At 50.4% G+C, this 25576-nt stretch overlaps 1 protein-coding gene across 1 annotated transcript in view; it reads left to right on the top strand.

The window, feature by feature from the left end:
• The window catches only part of SORL1 (sortilin related receptor 1), a 219383-nt gene that overhangs the window by 132609 nt on the left and 61198 nt on the right, over positions 1–25576 (top strand). Inside the window, exons 19-24 of the mRNA XM_060179854.1 lie at positions 188–323; positions 2727–2814; positions 7708–7954; positions 10522–10660; positions 22375–22548; positions 24371–24484. Coding sequence (XP_060035837.1) covers positions 188–323; positions 2727–2814; positions 7708–7954; positions 10522–10660; positions 22375–22548; positions 24371–24484 — 898 coding nt within the window. The remainder of the gene's footprint in view (positions 1–187; positions 324–2726; positions 2815–7707; positions 7955–10521; positions 10661–22374; positions 22549–24370; positions 24485–25576) is intronic.

The raw sequence follows: 25576 nt of genomic DNA, 5'->3' as shown, positions 1-25576 counted from the left end.
TTACTGGGGCCAGGAAATGGGAGCACAACCTAGAAATGTTGTTATTCAAAAGCGAGCCGCATTCGGCTGCAAAATTCCCTCATGTGAAACCCTTCATGTGAAGCCAGGGGAAAGGGAGCCGCCATGCCTGGATTCACTTGGCAGGAGGCCGTTTGAACTTGTTACACACCTGCTCTTCTCTTTTCAGCGCCTCTGTTTGAACGGCAGTTCCGGGCAGGAGGTGATCATCAATTCTGGCCTGGAGACAGTGGAAGCTTTGGCCTTTGAGCCCCTCGGCCAGCTGCTGTACTGGGTAGATGCTGGCCTTAAAAAGATCGAGGTAGGTGTCCGCCAGGCTGTCCTGCAGGGGAGGCACGTGACCTGGGACCCAGAGCTGGCACAGGGGTGGGCTCCTTGTGTCCCATTGCTCTGGACCTGGAGACTTCCAGAGGGCAGGCCAGCAGAGTCTCTGGAGAGGAGAGACGCTGGTTGCCCCGGATGTTCCAGTTGAGAACAGGATGCTTTTAGCTGCTCCGGCAGTGATTTCCTTACGGGAGCAAGAAGCTGTGGTTTTGGCCCAGCAGAAGCAGAGGGCAGGGACAGAAGTGAGGATAAGACCATCACGGTGGAGTTAGGCTGCTGTCACGGCGGTGCTCTTGGATTGCCCAGGTCGGGGGTGGGTGGGGTCGAGCAGCCGTGAAGAGAGCGCTCCCATGTCTGTGACACCTTCGCTGCAGGGTCACTGAGGGCCAGGACTGCACCCCTGCTGAAGCTGGTGACCTTTATGCCTTGTGTGCCCAGCCCAGCCCAGCCCAGCAGGAATTGCTTGATCTCACTTCCCAAGACAATCGTCAGAGCAGAGACTCTCCATTATCCCACTCCACCTCCCTATTGCTTAGCAACCCAAGGTCACAGGAAGGTCATAAATGGCCTCTGAAGCAATGACAGAAGCCAGAACTCCCACCTTCTGTACCCCATAAAGAATTTTGGTCCATAATCCCAGAGAGAGAAGAAATGATAGGGGAAGAAGACCAGAGGGCTCTCAACTCCAGTGCCATCAAGACCCAGAGAGAGAAGAGGGGAAAAGGAAGGACATTTGGAAGTAGTAGGTATGACCTAGGAAGAGAAGGCAGGACCATAGGAGAAAAATGGTCAAATCTCTATATAAATATAGATAAATAGTCATAGAAATTATAGTCAGCCCATTTCTGTGATCTTGGGAGAACTATTGTCGTTTCCAGTGGAGGGAATAGGGACACAGAGCTCTGGTGGTGAGAATTTATGGAATTATACCCCTGTTATCTCATAATATTGAAAACCAATACTAAATCAGTAGTCAAATTGAAAAGGGTGGGCGGGGGGAAGCTCTGAAACCACATAGTTCATCCTCTGTAGGAGAAGACTCCTCAGGGCACCTTTGTGCTGAAATCCAGGCTTTGTCTCTGTGCTGAAAAGGGCCCCCAGTTGCAGAAAGCTCAGGGGAAGCTGGGAGGAGACGGAACAGGTCAAGAGAAGTCACAGGGTCAAAGGCACAAGCTTGAAAAACAGACCTGGCCCCTGCTTCCTCTGCACAGTTGGTGGTTCAGCCATGTTTCTAAACCTGGCTGAGTTCATGGCCTAGATGACAGTTCATTTGGGCCTGCAGCCACTTGACAGCTTCCACGTCTGTCTTTTCTGTGGGCCAGAAATGGCTGGAGGGGTTGGTGACACCATGACAGGCAGACACACAGGTTCCTGTTCTGATCTCGAGTGGATTTTGTCTTTTAAGGTTTATCCTTTTTTTAAAAATATTTTATTTATTTATTTATTTCCTTTTGTTGCCCTTGTTGTTTTATTGTTGTAGTTATTGTTATTGTTGTCGTCATTGTTGGATAGGACAGAGAGAAATGGAGAGAGGAGGGGAAGACAGAGAGAGAGGGAGAGAAAGACACCTGCAGACCTGCTTCACCACCTGTGAAGCGACTCCCCTGCAGGTGGGGAGCTGGGGGCTCGAACCAGGATCCTTACGCCGGTCCTTGGGCTTTGCGCCATGTGCACTCAACCCACTGCGCTACCACCCAGCTCCCAGGTTTATTTATTCTTATGAGACAGTTGTTGCTCAGCTTTGGGTATAAGCCAGTGCCAGGGATTGAACCTAAGGCCTCTTACAGCCTCTAGTGTGCAAGTCCTGCGCTTTGAACCATCTCCCTGGCCCTGAAATTAGATTTGAGTGCAGGGAGCCTTGGGCATAAGTGCTGTGAGGGCCGTGAAGCAGGCAGCATGGTCTGCAGTCCAGGAGAGTTGCAGCTGGAGACAGTGGGCATCCTGAGCTCACTTGCCGGAAGAGAAGAGAGGAGAGGAGAGGGGAGGAGAGGGGAGTGTGGTCAGGAGGACAGGCTGGGACAAGGGCTGTGTCAGGCTTGAAGAGCAGCCTGGCTGAAGCTGTAAAAGCTGAGCTGAGCTGAGCTGAGCTGAGCTGAGGGAGAGACTGGGCTCCCTTGACTGGGTGGCACCTTCCAGCCTTTGCAGCGGGAGTTGCTGGTGCCCGCTGTCACTGTGCCTGAACCATCAGCCCTAGAACTGGGGCGCAGGAGTGCCTGCTGCTCCTCTCTCTGACCTGTGAGAACCACGGCCTGGTTGGAACAGGGGGGGGGGTGGCAGGTGCGGGGGAACGATGCAGGGGGAGGGCTGGGGTGCGCAGACTTTGCCATGGGTCCTTTTCAGGTTCCCAGGCTCAGCTTGCCCCCTCTCGCTTCCTCCTCAGGTAGCTAACCCAGATGGTGACTTCCGACTCACGATCCTCAATTCCTCTGTGCTGGATCGGCCCAGGGCTCTGGTCCTCCTGCCCCAGGATGGGTAAGTGCCCCATCATGGTGAGGACTGCCACGTCAGCGTCTTGGGGAAGTGCAAGATGTGGACAAAAACCCTGTGATCGGTCGGAAAGAATCTGTTACCTGAGCATTAAAAAACCTTTTAGCGCTTTGGGGGCCTGGTAGTGTTGCACCTGGGTTCAAGCCCCAGCTCCCCACCTGCAGGGGCAGAAGCTTCACCCGTGGTGAAGCATGTATTGCAGGTGTGTCTGTTTCTCTCTCTCGACAGAGACAGAAAAATTGAGAAGGGCGAGGGAGATGGAGATAAAGAGAGGCAGAGAGACACCTGCAGCCCTGCTTCACCTCTCATGAAGCTTTCCCCCTGCAAGTGGGGACCAGGGACTTGAACCTGGGTCTTTGCACACTGTAGTGTGTGCGATTAACCAGGTTCACCACCACCGGGCCCTCTCTTTACCCCCCCCAACCCCTTAATTTCTCTCCGTCTTATCAAATAAAGGGGGGAAATGGCCACCAGAAGTGGTGCATTCTTCATGCAGGCACTGAGCCCCAGTGGTAACCCTGGTGGAAAAAGCTTAACAAAAGTTTGTGGTATTGTTCCTTTGCGGCACTGTGCGTACTGGGAGTATAGGGCTGCACTTCTTTGGTTGTGTGCTGACATGACACACCTCCAGCAAGGAGCAGTGTCCTTCCACAGGGACTCCCCCACCCCCAGTCCCCTTACCCCCTGTCCTTTGCTCTTTGCGACCCCTCTACAGACCTTTGTCCTGGAGTCCGGATCCAAGCATACCTTTGCTTTGGGTTGTGTCTGTTCCCTTGCTTTGTTTCTTTATATTCTTACACCTGAGTGAAGCCATCTGGCATTTGTCTGTCTTCCTCGGACTTACTGCACCACCTGACCCCCATCCAGACCCACCCCTGATACCACAAACATTTCCTCTGGTCTGACAGCTGAGTGGAGTTCCATGGCGTGTGTAGGCCAAAGCCAGCTGGTCCGGGAAGTCCGCACGTCTCCGTATCTGGGCCTCTTGTCCCAAATGCTGCGGTCGACACCCGCAGTATGAATGCCTGTCTATTCTTCAGACAGAGAGCTAGGAATGGAAGTGCCGGGTCATCGGGTAGATTTTATTCCCCCTTTCCTGCTCTGGGTTTCACTCCTCTGGACTGGCCTTTTTGTCTGATAAAGAGTGAATGACAGGCAGACAGAGGGAGAGAGGGAATGACACCACAGCACCAGTGTTGTGGGAGCCAGACTTGAGGCCAGGCTGCCAGTGTGGCAAAGCAGGCACCCTCCAGGTGAACTGTCCCGCCATGCTGCTAGGCTTCTTTTTACTAGTGGGAGAAATGCCAGCGTCTTGAAACCACAGGTAACGCTGTTCATTTCTTTTTCATGAGCAAGCGTCTGAATCTCCTGAGACTCTCAGATGTTTCACAACTGTGGCTATTTTTCTCACTGGGGAGAATATTACAAGTTTCCAGAGGTATACTCAGGCCTGGTGGCCTATTCTTGACGTGTCTTTGTCACGAGTTTCTTTCTTGATGGGAATATTTAATCCATTCTGCCCACCCCACCCCCACTGTGTGTTTTGTTATTGCTGCCAGCTAATTCTATGCACTTGGGAAATGAAAAGGTGCTTTTTTTTTATTACTTATTACCATAAAGGAAATTAGCTTAGAGGGAAATTCTGGATTAGCATTCAATCCTTTCATCCCCATGACATCGACAATTGAGAATTAGACACTCTTTATAAAAGAAAACTCTGAAACCATTATGTGTACTTGACAAGACAATTTAAAAGGGAGAGGGAGGCAGGCGGTGGCGCACCCGGTTAAGCGCACACATTACAGTGCTCAAGGACCCAGGTTCAAGCCCCTGGTCCCCACCTGCAGGGGGAAAGCTTCACAAGTAGTGAAGCAGGGCTGCAGGCGCCTGCCTATTTCCTTGTCCATCTCCTCTTTCCCTCTCAGTTTCTTTCGCTCTCTGTCCAGTAATAAATAAATAAAAATAAGAGACCCCTCATATAATGGAAGAAGATCTTTACATGCCATACATCAGACAAGAGGCTAATAACCAAGTATATATAAAGAGCTTGTCAGACTCAGCAACAAGAAAACAAATGACCCCAACCAGAAATGGAAAGAGGACATGAACAGAATATTCTCCATAGAAGAGATCCAAAAGGCCAACAAGCATATGGAAAAATGCTCCAAGTCATCGATTGTCAGAGAAATGCACGCCTGTGAGAATGTCACACATCAGAAAAGGTAGCAGCAAGAAATGCTGGAGAGGTTGTGGGGACTAAGGAACCTTCCTGCACTGCTGGTGGGAATGTCAGTTAACCCAACCCCAGTGGGGAGCAGTCTGGAGAACTCTCAGAAGGCTAGAAATGGACCTACCCAATGACCCTGCAATCCCTTTCGTGGGCATATACCCCAAGGAACCAAACACATGCCGGTCCCAGTTTGGGGCACCAGATGCCGGGCTAGCTTCAAGGGTGGGAGAGAGATGACCAGGGACTCATGGCTGAGCTGGGATGCAATTCAATCTTTATTGAGGAGCGGGGATGCAGTTCAACAATCTAATCTCTAATCACAATCCTGCCCTATATAGATCTCCTGAGGCGGAAGTGTCAGGAAGAGGATGTACGTAAGGATAGAGGGTGGGGAGAAGGAAAAAGCGTGCGAACCAATGGGGATTAAACCAGTGCGAACCAAACAGTGATTATGTAAATAGACCACAAGCAGTGCAACAGAAGGGGTCTGAGAAGCAGAATTTAGAAGCAGACCAACAAACATACCCATCCAAAAAGATCTGTGTATACCTATGTTCATAGCAACACAATGTGTAATAGCCAAAATCTGGAAGCAACCCAGGTGTCCAACAACAGATGAGTGGCTGAGCAAGTTGTGGTCTAGATACACAGTGGAATACTACTCAGCTATTAAAAAAGGTGATTTCATTTTCTTTACCCCATCTTGGATGGAGCTTGAAGAAATCTTGTTAAATGAGATAAGTCAGAAACGGAAGGATAAGTATGGGATGATCTCACTTGAAAAACAAGGTCAGAAGGGAAAATGCGAAGCAGAATTTGGACTGCAGTTAGTGCATTGCACCAAAGTAAAAGACTTTGGGGTAGGGTGGAGGGTTCAGCTCCTGGGACATGATATGATGGCAGAGGAAGACCTAGTGGGGGGTGCATTGTTATATGGAAATGTTACGCATGTACGAACTATTGTATTTTGCTGCAAACTGTAAACCATTAACTCCCAATAAAGAAGTTTGCAAAATGAAACAATAAAAAAGAAATAGAAATATTTAAAAAATTGAAATATATATATATGTGTATATATATACATATATATATATGAAAGCAGAGTCTTGAAAGTATCTATCTCCTTTTTCCTCACTCTTTTTTTTTTTTTAAAGATTTTATTTATTTATGAGAAAGATAGGAGGAGAGAGAAAGAACCAGATATCACTCTGGCACATGTGCTGCCGGGATCGAACTTGGGACCTCATGCTTCAGAGTGCAAAGCTTAATCACTGCACCACCTCCCGGACCACTTTTTTCCTCACTCTTTAATACTTCACCCTCACATATCTGGGAGGGGGTTATCATGAGGAATACTTTCTTTTGCATCATTCATAATTTTTAAAAAATATATCTTATTTATTATTTATTAGATCAAGACACAGAGGAACTGAGAGGGGAGAGGGAGATAGAAAGAGAGACACCTGCTGACCTGCTTCACCACTTGCAAAGCTTTCCCCCTGCAGGTGGGGGCTTGAACCCGAGTCCTTGATCATTGTAACACGTGTGCTCATCCAGGTGCGCCACCACCCGGGCTGTCATTCATAACTTCAATCATGTACGAACACATATCTTTAAAACGTGTCAGATAAGATATTTGCTACTTTTTGTGTTACGAGACATTGAGTGACAGCTGGAGAGGTCACTTGATAGTGCGTTTGCTAACAAGTCCCAAGCCCCTACCACACTGTGCTGCATTGTCTTTCTCTCTGTCTCTGAGTCAACCTGGAGTGGTGAAGCCCCAGTAATGATAGATAAATAAGTGAATAACGTGAGTCTATGTCCGTTTTTCTCTAGAATTGTGTGTGTGTGTGTGTGTGTGTTAGAAGGAGTAGTGCTGAGATGGTTAAGATGAGTATCTTTGCATATTATCTTTACATAATGTACATTTCATGGTTAAGTGCCAGCAGCAGAATTTCTGGGTCCAGGAATTGAATGCCTTTTTATTTTGCATTTATAGAAGGTGAGAATAAGCTGACATAGGGCCCAGGCGGTAGTACACATGGTTAAGCACTCACATTACAATGCGCAAGGACCTGGGTTCAAGCCCCCAGTCCCCACCTGCAGGGAGAAAGCTTCACAAGTGGTGAAGCAGGGCTGCAGGTGTCTCTCCCTCTCTATCCCTCTCTTCTCCATTTCTCTCTGTATCTATCCAATAATATATATATATATATATATATATATATATATATATATATATTTGTTGTTGTTGTTACCCTGGTTGTTTTACCATTATTGTGGATATTATTATCGTTATTGATGTCATTGTTGTTGGATAGGACAGAGAGAAATGGAGAGAGAAGGGGAAGACAGAGAGGGGGAGAGAAAGACAGATGCCTGCAGACCTGCTTCACCACCTGTGAAGCGATCCCCCTGTAGATGGGGAGCCAAGGGCTCGAACCGGGATCCTTATGCCGGTCCTTGCGCTTAACCCACTGCACTACCGCCCGACTCCCTAAATAAATATCTTTAAAAAAAACAAAAAGAATCAGCTGACAAAGCCAGCCTGGCTGTTCAAGAAGGACCTTTTCCCATTTGGAGAAGTCTCTGGGCTCCTGTTCCCCCCGTTCTGACCCAGTCCCCTGTGTGCTCCTCTCTGTTTGTGCCAGGCTCATGTTTTGGACGGACTGGGGAGATGTGAAGCCTGGCATCTACCGGAGTGACATGGATGGGGCTGCAGTCCACCGCCTGGTGTTTGAGGACGTGAAGTGGCCTAATGGCATTGCTGTGGACGGCCAGTGGATCTACTGGACGGACGCCTACCTGGACTGCATCGAGCGCGTCACCTTCAGCGGCCAGCAGCGTTCCGTCATCCTGGACAACCTGCCCCACCCCTACGCCATCGCTGTCTTCAAGGTGAGTTCTCTGGGTCCAAGGTGGGGGGCCATCTGTCTGTCCGTGCAGATGAAGAGCTCCCCGGGGTGGGGGACGCCCACTGCAGGGATGCCTGTGAGCTTTGAGGACCTCACTGAGTTATTATTTTTTAATATTTTATTTAATTCACTCACTTATTTCTTTTTTTTTTAATATTTCTTTTATTTATTCCCTTTTGTTGCCCTTGTTGTTTTATTGTTGTAGTTATTATTATTGTTGTCGTTGTTGGATAGGACAGAGAGAAATGGAGAGAGGAGGGGAAGACAGAGAGGAGGAGAGAAAGACACCTGCAGACCTGCTTCACCACCTGTGAAGCGACTCCCCTGCAGGTGGGGAGCTGGGGTTCGAACCGGGATCCTTATGCCGGTCCTTGTGCTTTGCGCCACCTGCGCTTAACCCGCTGCGCTACAGCCCTACTCCCTCACTTATTTCTTAATCACCAACACGGTTATTGCTGAGGCTCAGCACTGGAGCTGTGACTTCATTGCTCCTGCCAGCCGTTGCTTCCTTTTTTTTTTTCCTCTCGATTTTATTTTAATTTGACAGATAGAGAGAAATTGAGAAGAAAGTTTGGATACAGAGGGAGAAAGAAAAATAGATACATGCAGACCTTCTTCACCACTTGTAAAGCCCTCTCCCTGCAGGTGGGCAGTGTGGGCTCTAACCGGGATCCTTGCACATGCTGACATGTGTATGCTTAACAGAGTGCATCACTGCTTGGCCTGACTTCTTTATTATTTTGTTTATGTAGTTATTTTTAATTTCTTTTTTGGGGGATTGATATTTTACAGTTGGCAGTAAATACAATAGTTTGTACATGCATAATATTTCTCAGTTTTATTTATTTATCCTTATTTTAATTTTATTTTTTTGCCTCCATGGTTATTGCTGGGGCTCGGTGCCTGCACCACGAAGCCGCTGCTCCTGGAGGCTATTTTTTCCACTTTGTTGCCGCTGTTTTATTCTTGTTATTGCTGTTATTGTTATTGGATAGGACAGAGAGAAATGGAGACAGGCGGGGAAGACAGAGAAGGGGAGAGAAAGATAGACACCTGCAGACCTGCTTCACTGCCTGTGAAGCAACCCCCCTGCAGGTGGGGAGTCGGGGGCTCGAACCGGGATCCTTACACCGGTCCTTGCGCTTTGAGCCATGTGTGCATAACCCGGAAGGCTACCACTCAGCCCCCTATTTTGTTTATTTATTTTATAGAGACAGAGAGAAATCAGGAGGGAAGAGGAAGATAGAGAAGGAGAGAGACAGAGAGACACCTGCAGCCCTACTTTAACGTTTGCAAAACTTTCTCCCAGCAGGTGAGGACTGGGGCCTTGAACCTGGCTCCTGATGCACTGTAACATGTATACTTAGCCACGTGCGCCACCACCTGGCCCCTCCTGCATTCTGAACCTGAGGCCGTGTGGGGTGTGGTCCAGCCCATTGCCGTGGGGGGCGGGTCACAGCCATCAGAGCCCAGTGTGCTCACACTCTCATTGCTATTCTCCAGCACCCAACAGGCTTATGGGCTGGAGAGGCCAGAGTGATGTTCAGCTCTGCATCAAGGCAGTGCTAGGAATTAACTGGGGGCCTCTGGGGCCTCAGGTCTGCAGGTCTTGTGTTCTCAAGCTGAGCTCACTCTTGAGGCTCAGGGTTCAAATTTAAGATGGTCCATGTGGGGGTGACACCCCATGAGAATACCCTGATTGCTTTTCAGCCTTGACCTCCTTGGGCCCTTATGGTGGCCTGGGGCTCCTTGCCTGGTGGAGGTGTGGTCACTTGACCAATGTTATCTTTCACATCTGCTTTTTTCACCCCGACCCATTACTGGAGAGTGGATCTGGAATGCTTGTTGGATATATATATATATATATATATATTTGGGGCTCGGTGCCAGCACTACGAACTCACTGCTCCTGGTGGCCATTTTTTTTCTTTTGTTCTTTTTTCTCCATTTTATTACATAGGATAGAGAGAATTTGGGAAGAGAGGGGCAGATAGAGAGGGAGAGAGAAAGATAGATACCTGCAGACCTGCTTCACCACTCATGAAGCATCTCCTCTGCAGGTGGGGCGCAGGGGGCTCGAAAGGGATCTCTCTTTTTTAAAAAAATGTTCTTTATATATTTATTTTCCCTTTGATGCCCTTGTTCTTTTTATTGTTGTTGTAGTTATTGTTGCTATTGATATCATTGTTGTTGGATAGGAAAGAGAGAAATGGAGAGAGGAGGGGAAGACAGGGGGAGAGAAAGATAGACACCTGCAGACCTGCTTCACCGCTTGTGAAGCGACTCCCCTGCAGGTGGGAGCTGGGGGCTCGAACTGGGATCCTTATGCAGGTCCTTGTACTTTGTGCCACCCGCGTTTCTTTGGGGCCATTACTGGGTGTGTGCATTTGACTAGCCTCACTGGCTGTTGAACTGTCGTCAGGCCGGTCACGTAGCTGATAAACCAGCCGTATCCAGCAGAGTCTTCCTTCCCACTGATGGCCCGAGGCCCAGGACAGTAGGACTGGCCTCTGGAGCACTTTAAAATTTTTTTTAAAATTTTACCCCCAGAATGAGATCTACTGGGATGACTGGTCGCAGCTCAGTATTTTCCGAGGCTCCAAGTACAGCGGATCCCAGGTGGAGGTTCTGGCCAGCCAGCTGACAGGGCTGATGGACATGAAGATCTTCTACAAGGGGAAGACCAGCGGTAAGCAGACCCAGCCCTCCCCCACCCTCAGCCTGTGAACGCTGAGCGGAAGGGGCCGGGCGTGGGCAGGCTCACTCAGAGCAGGAGCTGGCAGCCACATCTTTGCAGTCACGACAATAAGCACATTATTTAATTCCTTCCTAATGACATCTTAATTTCTTTCCTAATGACATATAAACAGCTGAAAGACGGCGTGTTTTTGCCTTCCTGGAGTGCTGGTGCTCGGTGGCTGATTATGCCCTCCTCCTTCCTCTGGCCCCTGCCTGATGGCTGTCGTGCCTTGTGGCACAGCTGAGAGGCCTGGCGAGTGCTTAATCCCGGCCTGGCACCTGGGCAAGAAGCTGCTGTGCGTGGTGGCAGCTCTGCTCTGCACACACCTGTTGCTCCCTGCACCTGCACCCCTCTTTTGGGAAGTGCCAGCATGGTGACAGGGTGGCTTAGCTGCTTTTTTTTTTTTTGAGTTTTCTTCTTCTTCTTCTTCTTCTTCTTCTTCTTCTTCTTCTTCTTCTTCTTCTTCTTCTTCTTCTTCCTCTTCTTCCTCTTCTTCCTCTTCTTCCTCTTCTTCTTCTTCTTCTTCTTCTTGTTCTTCTTGTTCTTCTTGTTCTTTTTCTTTTTTTTTTTTTTTTACCAGAGCACTGCTCAGCTCTGGCTTATAGTGGTACAGGGGATTGAACCTGGGACTTTGGGGCCTCAGGCATGAGAGTCTCTTTGCATAACCATTAAGCTAATTGCTTTGTCCCCACCATGAAATTCTGAACCCATGGAGGAAGAACCTGCCTCCCCCCCACCCCCTCCCCAGCACTTGGTCACTGCTTTGTATGTAGTCTGGGCTCAATGCATTTTAAGGAAGATTTATTTGTTTACTTATTTTTGCACAGATGATTGACCTTGTGTGTGTAATGTCACCATTCACTACCAATTTTTCATTGAGAGAGAGAAGCAGAGAGGGAGGTAGGGCTGCACACCACATACTGGCTGTGGCCCTGCAGTGTAGTGATGGGACTCTCACCCAGGCCACCTCCATGGCAGGGCACACGTCCTGTGCAGTGAGACTCACCTGTGAGAGAGAGAGAGCCAAGAGCACCACTCGGGGGCCTGCATTGTAGCACTGAGTTATCTCCCTGGCTACCTCTTTTTCTCTTTCCCTTTTTAAAAAAAATATTTATTTACTCCATTTTATTTATTTATTCCATTTTGTTGCCTTGTTTTATTGTTGTAGTTATTGATGTCGTCGTTGTTGGGTAGGACAGAGAGAAATGTAGGGCGGAGGGAAAGACAGAGAGGGGGAGAGAAAGATAGACACCTGCAGACCTGCTTCACTGCCTGTAAAGCGACTCCCCTGCAGGTGGGGAGCCGGGGGCTCAAACGAGGATCCTTATGCCGGTCCCTGCGCTTTGCACCACGTGCGCTCAACCCTCTGCACTACCGCCCAACTCCCCTCTTCCTTCCTTCCTTCCTTCCTTCCTTCCTTCCTTCCTTCCTTCCTTCCTTCCTCTCTCTCTTTCTTTTCATATACAGTGCCCTACTGCTGAGCCAGCTTCCTGGCCCTCACTCTTTTTTAAAATTTATTTTTATATAGTTTTTATTTTATTGTTGTTTTCGACGGGTTATGTTGTTTTCGCCGGGCTGGCTTCACGGGCGGGTAACAGACGACCAGGGACTCATGGTTGAGCTGTAGGCAGCATCTCTTTATTCATGCAGGACGCAGCGCAATCTAAGCCGAGCTGAGCTAAACTAAAGGTACAGTACAGTACTCTAAAACTCACAATGCTGTCTTTATATATACTTCCCAAGTAGGGTGGAAACAGGATGTGACGTGGAGAGGAAAGTGACTGGTGAAAATCAGAGTGTGACAAAGAGGGGATCAGGGTGTGACAAGGAGGGGGTGGAGCAGGCGAGAATCCTATCACTGAACCACAAATGCCCTGGAGGGAGGGTGGAACTTGTTAACAGCGGTTATGTAAATAGAATGAAGTGGTTATGTAAATAGAATAGTGTTAAGCAGTGGAGATTTCAACCAAATGAAACAGAAAGGGTCTCATGCATACCAACATTTTATTAGTGATTTATAAAATTACATATCAACAGGGGTATATTTCCACACCATTCCCACCACCAGAGTTCTGAATCCCCAATCGCTCCACTGCAGGCCCCTGTAGTTCTCCTAAGGTTGTAGACATGGCCAACCATCATCTCCACAACTATCTGTCTACATTTGTACACAATTCCCTCCCCCTTTCTCTCCCACGTTCAGTCCTCTCTTCTCCAAGCCACTCCTGACACCAGTACTACCTCCAAATGTCCTTGTCCTTTCCCTCTCTCTCTCTCTGGGCCCTGATGCAGCTGGAGTTCAGAGCCCTCTTATCCTCTTCTTACTATCATTTCTCCCCCTCTGGGAGTATGGACCAAAATTTTTTTGGGAAGCAGAGGTAGGAGTTCTGACTTCTGAAATTGCTTCTTTGCTGAACATGGACATTGGCAGTCTAGCCATACTCTCAGCCTGTTTGTTTTCTTTCCTTTTCTTTATTTCTTTTTCTTTTTCTTGCTTCCAGGGTTATTGTTGGTGGTTCAGTACCTGCACTACAAATCCTCTGCTCCTGGAGGCCATTTTCCCCCCTTTTGTTGCCCTTGTTGTGGTTATTATTGTTATTGTTGGTATCATTCGTTGTTGGATAGGACAGAGAGGAGGGGAAGACAGAGAGGGGGAGAGAAAGATAGACACCGCAGACCCGCTTCTCCGCTTGTAAAGCGACTCCCCTGCAGGTAGGGAGCCAGGGGTTCAAACCAGGATCCCTATGCCGGTCCTTGCACTTTGCGCCATGTGCCCTCAACCCGCTGCACTACTGCCTGACCCCCACTTGTTGCCCTTGTTGTTATTGTCATCATTGTTGTTGGATAGGACAGAGAGAAATGGGGAGAGGAGGGGAAGACAGAGAGAGAGGGGAGAGAAAGACAGACACATGCAGACCTGCTTCACCGCTTGCGAAGTGACTCCCCTGCAGGTGGGGAGCCGGGGGCTCGAACCAGGCTCCTTGTGCACTGGCCCCTGTGCTGCGTGCCACGTGGTCATGTGTGCTTAACCTGCTGTGCTGCCGTCTGCCTCCCTCCCCCAGCCTGTTTCTATCTTTCCCTAGTGGTCTAGAGCTCTGGAGAGCCCGGTCCTGGCTTTCTTTCCATTGAAGGCAGGAGGGATAGAGAAGGAAGGTCATAGCCGTGGGCGGAGTGGACAGGGGCTGTCTGTGGAGGCGGGTGGCTGGTGTCTTGAGCCCCCTGTCTTGGCGTGAGGTCTGAGCTGGCTCTTGGGCCCTCCCATCTTGCTTAATGGGCTGCCCTCCCCTTCCTCTGTTTCCCTGCTATTGATTTCTCCGGGAGAGAGATCAGGGCTGGTGCAGGATAATGGTGCCTTTCACAAGTGCCCTGCTTATCTCAGCAGGATTAAATGGCTCCCTGAGTTTGGAGGCTCCTGATTGACACACCGCCTCCGCTGGGGCTCCTGCTTGGAGCTGGGCTGCGGATGATGTTTTGTGACTTGGGGCCCAGTGCACACAGAAAACGGATGCGGGGAAGTAGCAGGGCTGCAGGTGCCATTGCCATCCTTTGAGGCTTCACAGAGGTGGTCTGAGACCACCCTCAGAATGCTCCCTGGTGGGAGTCGGGCGGTGGCGCAGTGGGTTAAGCGCAAGTGGCGCAAATCGCAGGGACCGGCGTAAGGATCCCGGTTCGAGCCCCCGGCTCCCCACCTGCAGGGGAGTCGCTTCACGGGCGGTGAAGCAGGTCTGCAGGTGTCTATCTTTCTCTCCCCTCTTTCTCTGTCTTCCCCTCCTCTCCCCATTTCTCTCTGTCCTATCCAACAACAAAGCAATGTCAACAATGGCAATAATAACCGCAACGAGGCTGCAACAACTAGGGCAACAAAAAGGGGGAAAATGGCCTCCAGGAGCGGTGGATTCATGGTGCAGGCACCGAGCCCAGCAATAACCCTGGAGGGGAAAAAAAAAAAAAAAAAGAATGCTCCCTGGTGGTGGACCTCTGCATTCCTGTCATATCCCCACCCTGCCCATGAGTGGGCAGGGCTGCTCCTGTGACACCCCAGTCTGTGAGTCAGGGGTCAAAATTTCTGTGACCCCCCCTTCAGCCTCCTCAGAGTTCTCACACTGGGTTGGGAGCCGGGCTTTCTGTTCCAGCCCTGCCACTGGAACAGAAGTCACAGCCGGGGAGTTGGGCGGTAGCGGGTTAAGCGCACGTGGCACCAAGTGCAAGGACCGGTGTAAAGATCCCGGTTTGAGCCCCGAGCTCCCCATCTGTAGGGGAGTCACTTCACAAGCGGTGAAGCCGGTCTGCAGGTGTCTATCTTTCTCTCCCCCTCTCTGTCTTCCCCTCCTCTCTCCATTTCTCTCTGTCCTAACAAGGACGACGACATCAATGACAATAATAATAACTACAACAACAATAAAAAAACAACAAGGGCAACAAAAGGGAAAATAAATATACAAAAAAAAATTTTTTTTTTTAAAGGAAGAAAAAGAAGTCACAGCGAGACAAGGGAGTGGCCGGGGAGGGGACTGTAGTCTGAGTGATGTCTGTTCTGTGAATCACCTTCGCTTAAACTAGCAGAGCAATCCTGGGAGCCTGGAGCACGACAGTGTGCCCACAGTGGAACTCAGCAGAGCTCAGGGCTGTGCGTGGCTTTTCTGCTTCTGTTCCCATTGCCTTTCTGCGTTGTCTTCTGCCCTGTGTGCAGGTCTCAGCCAGGGGCCTGGCTGCCCACAGACACTGGGCCAGAGAAGCCAGCCTGCCTGAAACCCAGGCCATCACAGGAATACTTGGTTGCCTGCGTGGTCTGGTCTTTTGGTTTCCTCTTGGCTTTGAAATTGGCTGCTGTCACCCATGCACTTCTCCAGACCCTTAGGACTGCAGATCCTGAGTGCATGTTGGCCTGCCGGCTCCTGGAACCCAGGCTGTCCCTACTAGTATTGATGATGACTGTTTTCTGCCCCTCCTCATGCAGCTGTGATGCCCTGAGAATGGTGATTGCTGTGTTTTTGTAAGGAAGTGCTGCCACAAGCGTTGCTCTCCTGCGCACGTGCTCTGAACTTGGAGCCCCTCTGCCATCCGCCTCCTAAGTCCCTCTGTCTTGCTAATATTCCCCCACTTGACTGGTAAGAGCATCAAAGTCAGATACAGCGACTTTTCTGCTGTGCACACTGAGTGGTCAGCCTTCAGATCGGAACTTGAGCAAAACCACCAGACCTAGGTGAGGGTAGACAGCATAATGGTGATGCAAAGAGACTCTCATGCCCAAGGCTTAAAGCCCCAGGTTCAGTCCCCCACACCAACATATGCCAGAGTTGAGCAGTGCTCTGGTAAAATATAATAATAATAACAAGTTATCACTATTATTATTATTAGCTAATAATAATAGACTGCCGGAGCTCTGTTTTCTTCTTTGACCTCCTGGAAGGCAGTGCCCTGGTAAAGCCCAGTGGCTTAGGAAACAGATTTTGTTCACTTAGAAATTTGTGGATTTGGAATATCGGTGTCACAGATGGAAGTGTGTCTTATATTGATACATGGCTGGTTTCCATAGAGATTACTGGAGTGCATTCTTTTTTTATAGTTTATTGATTTCTTTTCCCTTTTGTTTCCCTTGTTTTGTCATTATTGTTACTACTGTTGTTATTGATGTCGTTGTTGTTGGATAGGACAGAGAGAAATGGAGAGAGGAGGGGAAGACAGAGAGGGGGAGAGAAAGACAGACACCTGCAGACCTGCTTCACCGCTTGTGAAATGACTCCCCTGCAGGTGGGGAGCCGGGGGCTTGAACCAGGATCCTTACACTGGTCCTTGTACTTGGCACCACGTGCGCTTAACCTGCTGCACTACTGCCTGACTCCTGGAATGTATTCTTTTTAAAAAATACCCTTTATTATTGGATAGAGACAGAGAGGAATTGAGAAGGGAGGAAGAGATAGGTAGGTAGGGACCTGCAGCCCTGCTTTACCAGTCATGAAGCTTTAGCCCTGCAGGTGGGGACCAGGGGCTCGAACCTACGTCCTTGTGAACTGTAATGGATATACTTAACCAGGTGCACTGCCGCCTGCTCCCCTGGAATGTATTCTTTATACTATTTCCTCTGTGAGGATGTTGTTTTGCAAGGCTGTTGCTCAACTTGGTTGACACTGCCAAGGGGTTAACACATTTCAGCTCTTTTTTCTCCTTTTCCTCGGCCTGTAGTGAACACATGCCCTCACTGTTCTGTAATGAGGGCAAGTATTTATTCTATGATGTGGATTTGATTTTGAAAATTCTCGAGTGGATAGGTAACTAAGCAAGATAATAGCACTGTTGGCTCCCTGGTTAGTCTGGAAGGAAATTTCCCAAATAGGAAATTTGATAGTGCCCGGAGCAGGAATCATGGGCTGAGTGTTTGACTGGTTAAGGAGATCTTTGCAGATGGTGGCTGTCATCCGTTCATGCTTCACAACTGCACGGTGCTTTTGACATGGGAGACCACGTCACTCTGCACCAGGGCCTGGGACTCGGCTCTCTCTGTTGAATTGTCATCTGGGCCTTTCTTTCTAGGCTCTGTGCCAGCTTGCGCCCGGCTGCCCTGCTGTCCTCTGTGGCCAGTGTCTGCTGGCCGTTGCCCCTGTGACTGTTCTTGCTCTGCATTTCTGGGTTTTCATCAGCTTTGTTCAGCCCAGCCCCCTTCCCACTCCCACCCTGAGCTTTGTACCCCATTCTAGGCTCTGTACTTTTTTTGTCTTTTAAGAGTAGGAACTTTTGCTGTGCGTGTAAAATGTTAGTTACATTATTATTATTATTTGTTAAATCCTGTGTTACACTGTTTTACAGACCCCAGCCACGTGAAAATATCCTGTGATGGGGTATTTGTCACATATTCGATGGCTGTGTCATTTCTGGGAACATGGAGGGGTAGATTGTCCTTTGAATACCGACCACGGGGGGCACGCGCTGGCCAATCCTTTTGGAGTTGTTTTTCATCAAGGAAGCTCTGTGCTATCTTTCCCCCGTAGCCTGGGGCTTGGCATATTCAAGATCAAGGGACAGCATCCCCCCGCGAGCTGTGCGACATCTCTGATGGAGGCAGTTGGTTCGTCTACGACGTCTACGATGGCGATTCATTCCTCAGCCGTCAGCCTTCTTCCCCTCCGTGGCTGTGCATGTCAGCAACTGCCAGCCCCCTCTTTTCCCTCCTTCGTGGGTCCTTGACACTAAAACATCAAAAGAGAACAAAAAAAAGGTTGCTATGTCATCAGCACGTTTATTTTTGTGTAATACTAGCTAAACCTGATACACTGCCTCTACCCCGCAGCTGCTGAGTCCCAGCAGCCCTTGGTTCTTACTGCCACTCCTTAATCCTGACGTTTAAAAACATTTTAAAAATTTATTTAAAAAAAGAAACATTAACAAAACCACAGGATAAGAGGGGTACAACTCCACACAGTTCCCACCACCAGAACTCTGTATCCCATCCCCTCCCCTGGTAGCTTTCCTATTCTTTATCCTTCTGGGAGTGTGGACCCAGGGTCGTTGTGGGATGTAGAAGGTGGGAGGTCTGGCTTCTGTAATTGCTTCCCCTGTATCCTGTTGGCTGCTAGCTCACCAGAGTCTTGGCTGGACCGAGTAGTCTCAGTCTAAAATGAAAAGCATGTATTTCACAATTTGCATGGGTTTTTCTTATGTAATTTTGGTTTTTATATTTTGCTACCAGTCTTATGACTGGAGCTCAGTACCTACACAACCCCACCACTCCCAGCAACCGTTTTAATTTTTGAGAGAGAGAGAGAGAGAGACAGACAGACAGACAGACACAGGGGGGAGGCTGGTGGTGACGCACTGGGTTAAGCTCACTTAGTACCAAGCACAAGGACCTGTGTAAAAAAGGACCTAGTTTGAGTCCCCGGCTCCCCACCTATAGGGTGGGTCGCTTCATAATCGGCGAAGCAGGTCTACAAGTGTCTGTCTTTCTCTCTCCCTCTCTGCCTCCCCCTCCTTGATCATTTTCTCTCTGTCCTGTCCAAAAAAATGGAAAAAATGGGGTGGTGGTGGTAGCACAGCGAGTTAATCCCTCATGGCACCAAGCGTAAGGACCGGCACAATGATCCTGGATCGAGCCCCCGGCTCCCCACCTGCAGGGGAGTTGCCTCACGAGCGGTGAAGCAGGTCTGCAGGTGTCTGTCTTTCTCTCCCTCTTTCTGCCTTCGCCTCCTCTCTCCATTTCTCTCTGTCCTATCCAACAATAACAATAACAATGATAAACAACAAGGGCAACAAAATGGGGAATAAATAGCCTCCAGGATTTGTAGTGTGGGCACTGTGGAAAAAAAAAAAAAGGAAAAAATAGCCTCCAGGAGCAGTGGATTCGTAATGCCTGCACAGGCCCCAGCGATAACCCTAGAGGCAAAAAAAAAAAAAAAAAAAAAAAAAAAAGGAAAGGAAAGGAAGTGCTGTGGCATCATCCATGGCTCACCAAGCTTCCCCTAGTGCAGATGCCCCTAGACAGTGGCTGGGGGTTCACCTCTAGGTCCTTATGCTGTAGTGGGGGAACCACCTGCCAGCCCTGGTACAGGTACGATCCTTAGAGGCTGAGAGACGGAGAGGGAGAGGGGAATAAGACACCTGCGGCCCCACTCCACCATTAGCGGACTTTCCCCTGCAGGTTGGGGGAGTGGGAGCTTAGCACTTGGCCATCTAAGCTCTCTCTTGGGTGAGCCACCACCCAACCCCTGTCCGTGGCTTCTCCCTTGCTCGAGACTCCTGTCATGTTGCCACTTCTTTGAGGATAGTCTGTGTTCCTTCCCTTCAAGTCATGGGTAGAATCACCTTTCCTGCCTGTGTGCACCCTCCAAGTCCTCCCCAGAGTGCGTGTGTGTGTGTGTGTGTGTGTGTGTGTGTGTGTGTGTGTGTGTTGGAGTATTTTTGGCTCTTCTCAGGCCTTTGTCTCTGGAAAACTGAGCCAGGGTTGGGCAGGACGCACTAGATGGGTGTAGTGGACTGAACAGGAGAGGCTAGTTTTTGACACACCCATCATTACTCAGGTGTCTGTTCTCCCTGAGGGCTTTTTTTTTCTTTTTTTAAAAAATATTTATTTCCTTTTGTTGCCCATGTTGTTTTATTGATGTCGTTGTTGGATAGGACAGAGAGAAATGGAGAGAGGAGGGGAAGACAGAGAGGAGGAGAGAAAGACACCTGCAGACCTGCTTCACTGCGTGTGAAGTGACTCCCCTGCAGGTGAGGAGCGGGGTGGGGGGAGGGCTCAAATCAGGATCCTTATACTGGTATTTGCGCTTTGTGCCATGTGCTTTTAGCCCGCTGTGCTACTGCCCTTGAGGGCTTTTAAGTCATCCGGACCAGAAGCTCTCTCAAGCTAAGTCAAGTCATGTGTGCAGGCAGCTGAAAGAGGATAAATGGAGATGGTGTTTCCGGGAGATAGCTCAGCTGAGTAGAGCATGTGCCTTACTGCACGTGCAGTCCTGGGCTGGACCTTTGGCATCATATTGGAGAGCTGTGAGCAATGGGACTTCGTAGATGCTGGAGCAATGCCTAGCTCTCCCCCACCCCCTAAATAGAACAGAAAATCAGGGCCAGGGATTGCTCAGTGGTATGTGCAAGACCCAAGGTTCGTTTTGCAGTGCCACATTAGAATAGAGAGAGAGTAAAGGCGGAGGCCCGAGAGGAGGCACAGTGGATAAAGCATTGGGCTGTCAAGCATGAGGTCCTGAGTTGTGTCCCTGGCATTGCACGTGTCAGAATAATGCTCTGGTTCTCCCTGTCTTGTGGATAATTAAACAAATACATCTTAAACAAACAAACAAACAAAAACCCAAAGCTTAGATACAATTTCTCTTCTCTCCACGATAGGTGTCTGCAAGGCAGTCTTACCCCAACATTTTCTGCCCTCATACATCAGGACCCCCCCAAGCCAGAGAGCCCACTGCCCTCCTTTCCCAGAGTCCTTTGCTCTGGAGCAATATGCCATACCCAGTTCTGACCTGACTTGGTGTTTGCCCAGAAGTTCCACCTGTGAGCGACATCATCCCATATTCTTCCTTCTCCCCTCTGGCTTATCTGACTTCACACGATTCCTTCAAGCTCCGTCCAAGATGAGGTGAAGGAGACGACGTGCTTGCCACCAAGGGCTGGTGCTGTCACAGGCTGAGTGCTGCATGTGGTCAAGAAAGACCAAAGCTCGGACTGGGGGACAGCAGCCTGGAGATGGAAAGTGACTTTCACGGGGCCAGGTGGTGGCACACCAGGGTAAGCGCACACAGGACCTGTGCAAGGATCCTGGGTTCAAGCCCCAGGCTCTCCACATGCAGGGCCGATGCCCACAAGTGGTGAAGCAGGTCTGCAGGTGTCTTTTTCTCTCTTGTCTTTCCCTCTCCCCTGTCAATTTCTCTCTGTCCTATCCAAAAAAAAAAAAAGGCCACAGGAGCAGTGGATTCGTAGAGCAGGCACCTATCCTCAGTGATAATCCTCTGGCAAACATAAATAGATGAATAAATGACTTTCATGCCTGAGGCCCCAAAGGTCCCCGGTTCCGTCTCCAGCACCACTCTAAGCCTGAGCTGAGCAGTGCTCTGGTCTTTCTCTCTGTATCTTGCTCATTAAAATAAACAAAATGTTAAACAAACAAAGTAGAACTTAGCTCAAGCAACAACAAGAAGGAGAAACCGAAGTAAAACTTGGACTCGTTGAGTGTATTGCACCAAAGCAAAGGATTCTGGGGAAGGAGGGCAGGAGAGGGGCAGGGAGGGGCAGGGGGAGGGGGCTTTCAGGCCCTGCTACAGGACGATGGATCTGATTTGGGTAGGAAGTGTTTTGTAGACGTTTGTGTTGGTGAGCTGAGAAACTGTACCCATGTGTCAGCTGTACCGTAAGCCATTAACCTCCCAAGAGAAAGGAAAACCAGACAAGAAGAAACAAACAAAACATAAAGGGAGACGGGGGAGGAGCCTGAGCCTTCGTGGGCACAGGGGGCTTGTGGGACAGAGCTGTCTGGGTTCCCTGTCCCCTGCTTCGGGGCCCCAGTGTCATCCTTTCTTCTCTCCACAAGTCTGTCAGGCGTCCTCCAGGATCTTGTTTGCACACCAGAGTTAGTCCCCTAGTAGCTGGTGTAGGCTGTAGTCACGGTGTAGGCTGTAGTCACGGTGTAGGCTGTAGTCACGGTGTAGGCTGTAGTCACGGTGTAGGCTGTCTCCATCACGGTGTAGGCTGTAGTCACGGTGTAGGCTGTCTCCGTCATGGTGTAGGCTGTCTCCGTCATGGTGTAGGCTGTAGTCACAGTGTAGGCTTTCTCCGTCACGGTGTAGGCTGTAGTCACGGTGTAGGCTGTCTCCATCACGGTGTAGGCTGTAGTCACGGTGTAGGCTGTAGTCATGGTGTAGGCTGTAGTCACGGTGTAGGCTGTCTCTGCCACGTCAGACACCCATCCTTGGGGACCCTCTCCCTGCGCTGACTTTTCCAGTTTCCATGTCCCCCGGGGTCCCAGTGGCGGGCTCCCAAGGGAACAGCAAGTGCCAGGCTCAGTCTCTAGCATCCTGGTCAGCCAAGGCTCCATCAGGACACAGGACACGAGCAGCTGATGTCCTGGGCCCTGGTCTCACCCCTTCCCATCCTCTACCTGAAACCCCCCACCCCCAAGCGTCTGTGTGTTCACCTTCAGCCTCTGTCTCTTCCCCCACCCGCAGGGAGCAATGCGTGTGAGGCCCGGCCGTGCAGCCTGCTGTGCCTGCCCAAGGCCAACAACAGCAGGAGCTGCAGGTGTCCTGAGGGGCTGTCAAGCACCGTCCTCCCGTCCGGGGACCCTCTGTGTGAATGCCCGAGGGGCTACCAGCTGCAGAACTCCACCTGTGTCAAGGAAGGTGCGTGCCTCCCCTGCTTCCCACGCTCCCCACGCTCTGCTCTGAGGTTCCGAGTGGGGATGAGGTCAGCTTCTCAACCTGGGCAGGTCCTCGTGTCCAAAACTGACAGCTGTGCTCTTTGTTCCTTTTATTTTACAATTATTTTTTTATCCCTTTATTTTGTTTATTCATTCTTTGGATAGAGATGCAGATTGAGAGGGGAGGGTGAGATAGCGAGGATGAGAGAAAAAGAGACACCTGCAGCCCTGCTTCACCACTCGTGAAGTTTTTCCCTTGTAGGTGGGGACCAGGGGCTTGAACCTGGGTCCTTGAGCACTGTAACATGTGCGCTCAACCAGGTGCACCACCACCCGACCCTTTTGCTTCTTTTATTTTCTGAATGTTTAGGCTATGCTTGCTTTTTTTTGGTTCTTGCCTGTCCTTGAAAGCACTCTTGTTTTCTTTCTCCCTCCCTCCCTCCCTCCCTTCCTTCCTTCCTTCCTTCCTTCCTTCCTTCCTTCCTCCCTCCCTCCCTCCCTTCCTTTCTCTCTCTCTTTTTTCTTCCTCCTGTTTCTCTTCACCTACTCTTCACATCTTGACTTCTCCTACTTCTTCCTTCCTTTATGTTGGACCAGTGTGACTCAGACCCTTTGGCTTGGCTCTCCAGGCCCTACCTGGCAAGTGCCCTTCTCACCCAGCTCAGAAATGCCAGGACTTTCGAGCCAGTGCCACACGGGGCTCTGTGAGCAGACTGTGTGTAACAGGCTCCCGACTGTGACCGAGTGGCAGCTCCCCACCTCCCCTCCTTGCCCCCCTCACCCCCACCCCCCAGTCTGACATCCATTGGGCTGGGATCCAGCACATCTTATTCCCCTGTGGGAGGAATTATAACTGCCTGCTTGAAACCCTCACAGTCTATTCAGAAAAGCTCTGTAACTTACTCAGTGGAGGGAGCAGATCTGAATACCTTACACAGACCTCGAGCCAGTGTAGACATTGACTACATACCCCTCCGTACAGTGTAGACAGTGCTTGAAGACGTCTCCTGTGGAGTCAGGACTCTGGTAGTCAGCTTAGGCTGGCTCTGCCTTCTGTCCCTACTTGTCCTCTTCACTTTCCTTTTTCTCCTTCCTTCCTTCCTCCCTCCCTCCCTCCCTCCCTCCCTCCCTCCCTCCCTTCCTCCCTTCCTTCCTTCTTTCCTTCCTTCCTTATTTCCTTCCTTCCTTTTTCTTTCTTTTTTTCTTTCTTTCTTTCCTTCTTTCTTTCTGTCTTTAATCTTTAAACTGTTTTATTCGATAGAACAGAGAGAAATTGAGAGAGACAGACAGAGAGAGAGAGAGAGAGAGAGAGAGAGAGAGCTGCAGACCTGCTTCACTACTTGTAAAGTGTCCCCCTGCAGGTAGGGATCACGGGGCTGAGCCCAGGTCCCTGTGCATGGTAATCCATCCACTTCACCGGGTGCCCCACTCCCAGCCCCCTCCTCTTTCCTCATTGTAACCCCCCCCCCACACACACACACACACTTGTCTGGCCTGCCTCTTCTCCTGTAATCTTATTACTTAGTTACTTGACCAGAATGTAGCTCAGCTCTGGGTACTGAGCCCCAGACCTTCTCCTGTGCACATCCTGTGCTCTGCCACTGTGCCATCTCCCCGGCCCACTGCCCGTTCTCTGTGATGGGGAGGGGAGAAGCAGGACGCTCTCCTCCCGGCTGTCCGTGGGTGGACACCACTTCCCCCTGGCCGTCTGAGACCTGCCACTGGAGGAAAGGAAACGGAACGTCAGGGAGGCAGTCCGTGGTCCCACGGCGGGAATAACCCTGGTGTGCCCCCCCACCCCCCAGAGAACACCTGTCTCCGAAACCAGTATCGTTGCAGCAACGGCAACTGCATCAACAGCATTTGGTGGTGCGACTTCGACAACGACTGTGGAGACATGAGCGATGAGAGGAACTGCCGTGAGTCCCTGCCGGGCACTTTGAGGGGTGGGGTCAGACGGCTCCCCTTCCCCTCTGGCACGTGTGGTGCTAGGGTCAAACCCGGGGCCTCGGGCCTGCACCGTGCTTACCGCCGGGCTATCTCCCTGGCCTCAGCCCATATCTTCTCAGGAGATGCTCTCTGCCCGCAGTGAGCTCCCACCTCCACTCCATATGTCTGTCCTGGGCAGGACCTTGCCTGTGCTGGAGACTGAGCTGGGGTTACCGCAGGAGGGTCAGGGCATGCAGCCCTTGGAGCGCAGAGATGAGTGCCCTACCCTCTGCCTGCAGGGGAGGCCACACTGCCTGGGCTGGGGTGGGGGTGGGCGTCGTGAGGCTGCCAGCCCCCCTCCCCTTCCGGGGCTGGATGGGTAGCTGTCAGGATTTGCTGTACATCCCCTGAGGCCATGTCATTTTGCACCCGTCTCCTGCCTCCCACCCAGAGGAGACATGGAGCCGCAGATCAGAACCTCCGGGGTGTCTGAGCACAGCGCCTCACCTCGGGCAGCCCTGTCCTGCAGCAGGCTCTGTCCGCATTCCTGGATCTGCCCCACCTCTGCCTCCCCAAAGCCTCAGTGCTCAGGCTGGCTTGCTCCTCCCCGGTTAGGACAGCAGTGAGAGCCGGGGGCAAGGGCAGTGATGTACAGGGGGGAGCAAGTGCTCTGGAGACCCTTAAATTTATACCCCCTCCCCCGCCTCCAGGGTTATCACTGTGTCTCGGTGTCTGCACCACAAATCCACTGCTCCTGGTGGCAATTTTTTTGTCCTTTTTCTAAATTTTTGTTACATTTGATAGGACAGAGAGAAATTGAGAGGGGAGGGGTGATAGGGAGAAAGAGAGATACCTGCAGAGCTGCTTCACCACTGGTGAAGCGTCCCCTACTGCAGGTGGGGGGTCTGGGCTGGAACCCAGGCCCTTGTGTATGGTAATACATATGCTTAGCCAGGTGCACCACTGCCACCGCCTGGCCCCCAGATTTGCGCCTTATTCAAGGCTTCTGGTCCCCAAACCCCCGTGCTTACTTCCTTTCTCAATAGTTTCAGTAGCAGGCAGGGGTGGCACTGGCTTAAGAA

This window comes from Erinaceus europaeus, chromosome 20, assembly GCF_950295315.1.
Source record: "Erinaceus europaeus chromosome 20, mEriEur2.1, whole genome shotgun sequence".
Lineage (NCBI taxonomy): Eukaryota > Metazoa > Chordata > Mammalia > Eulipotyphla > Erinaceidae > Erinaceus > Erinaceus europaeus.
The sequence above is the reverse complement of the archived record's forward strand: the minus strand, read 5'-3'. Positions and strand labels throughout refer to the sequence as shown.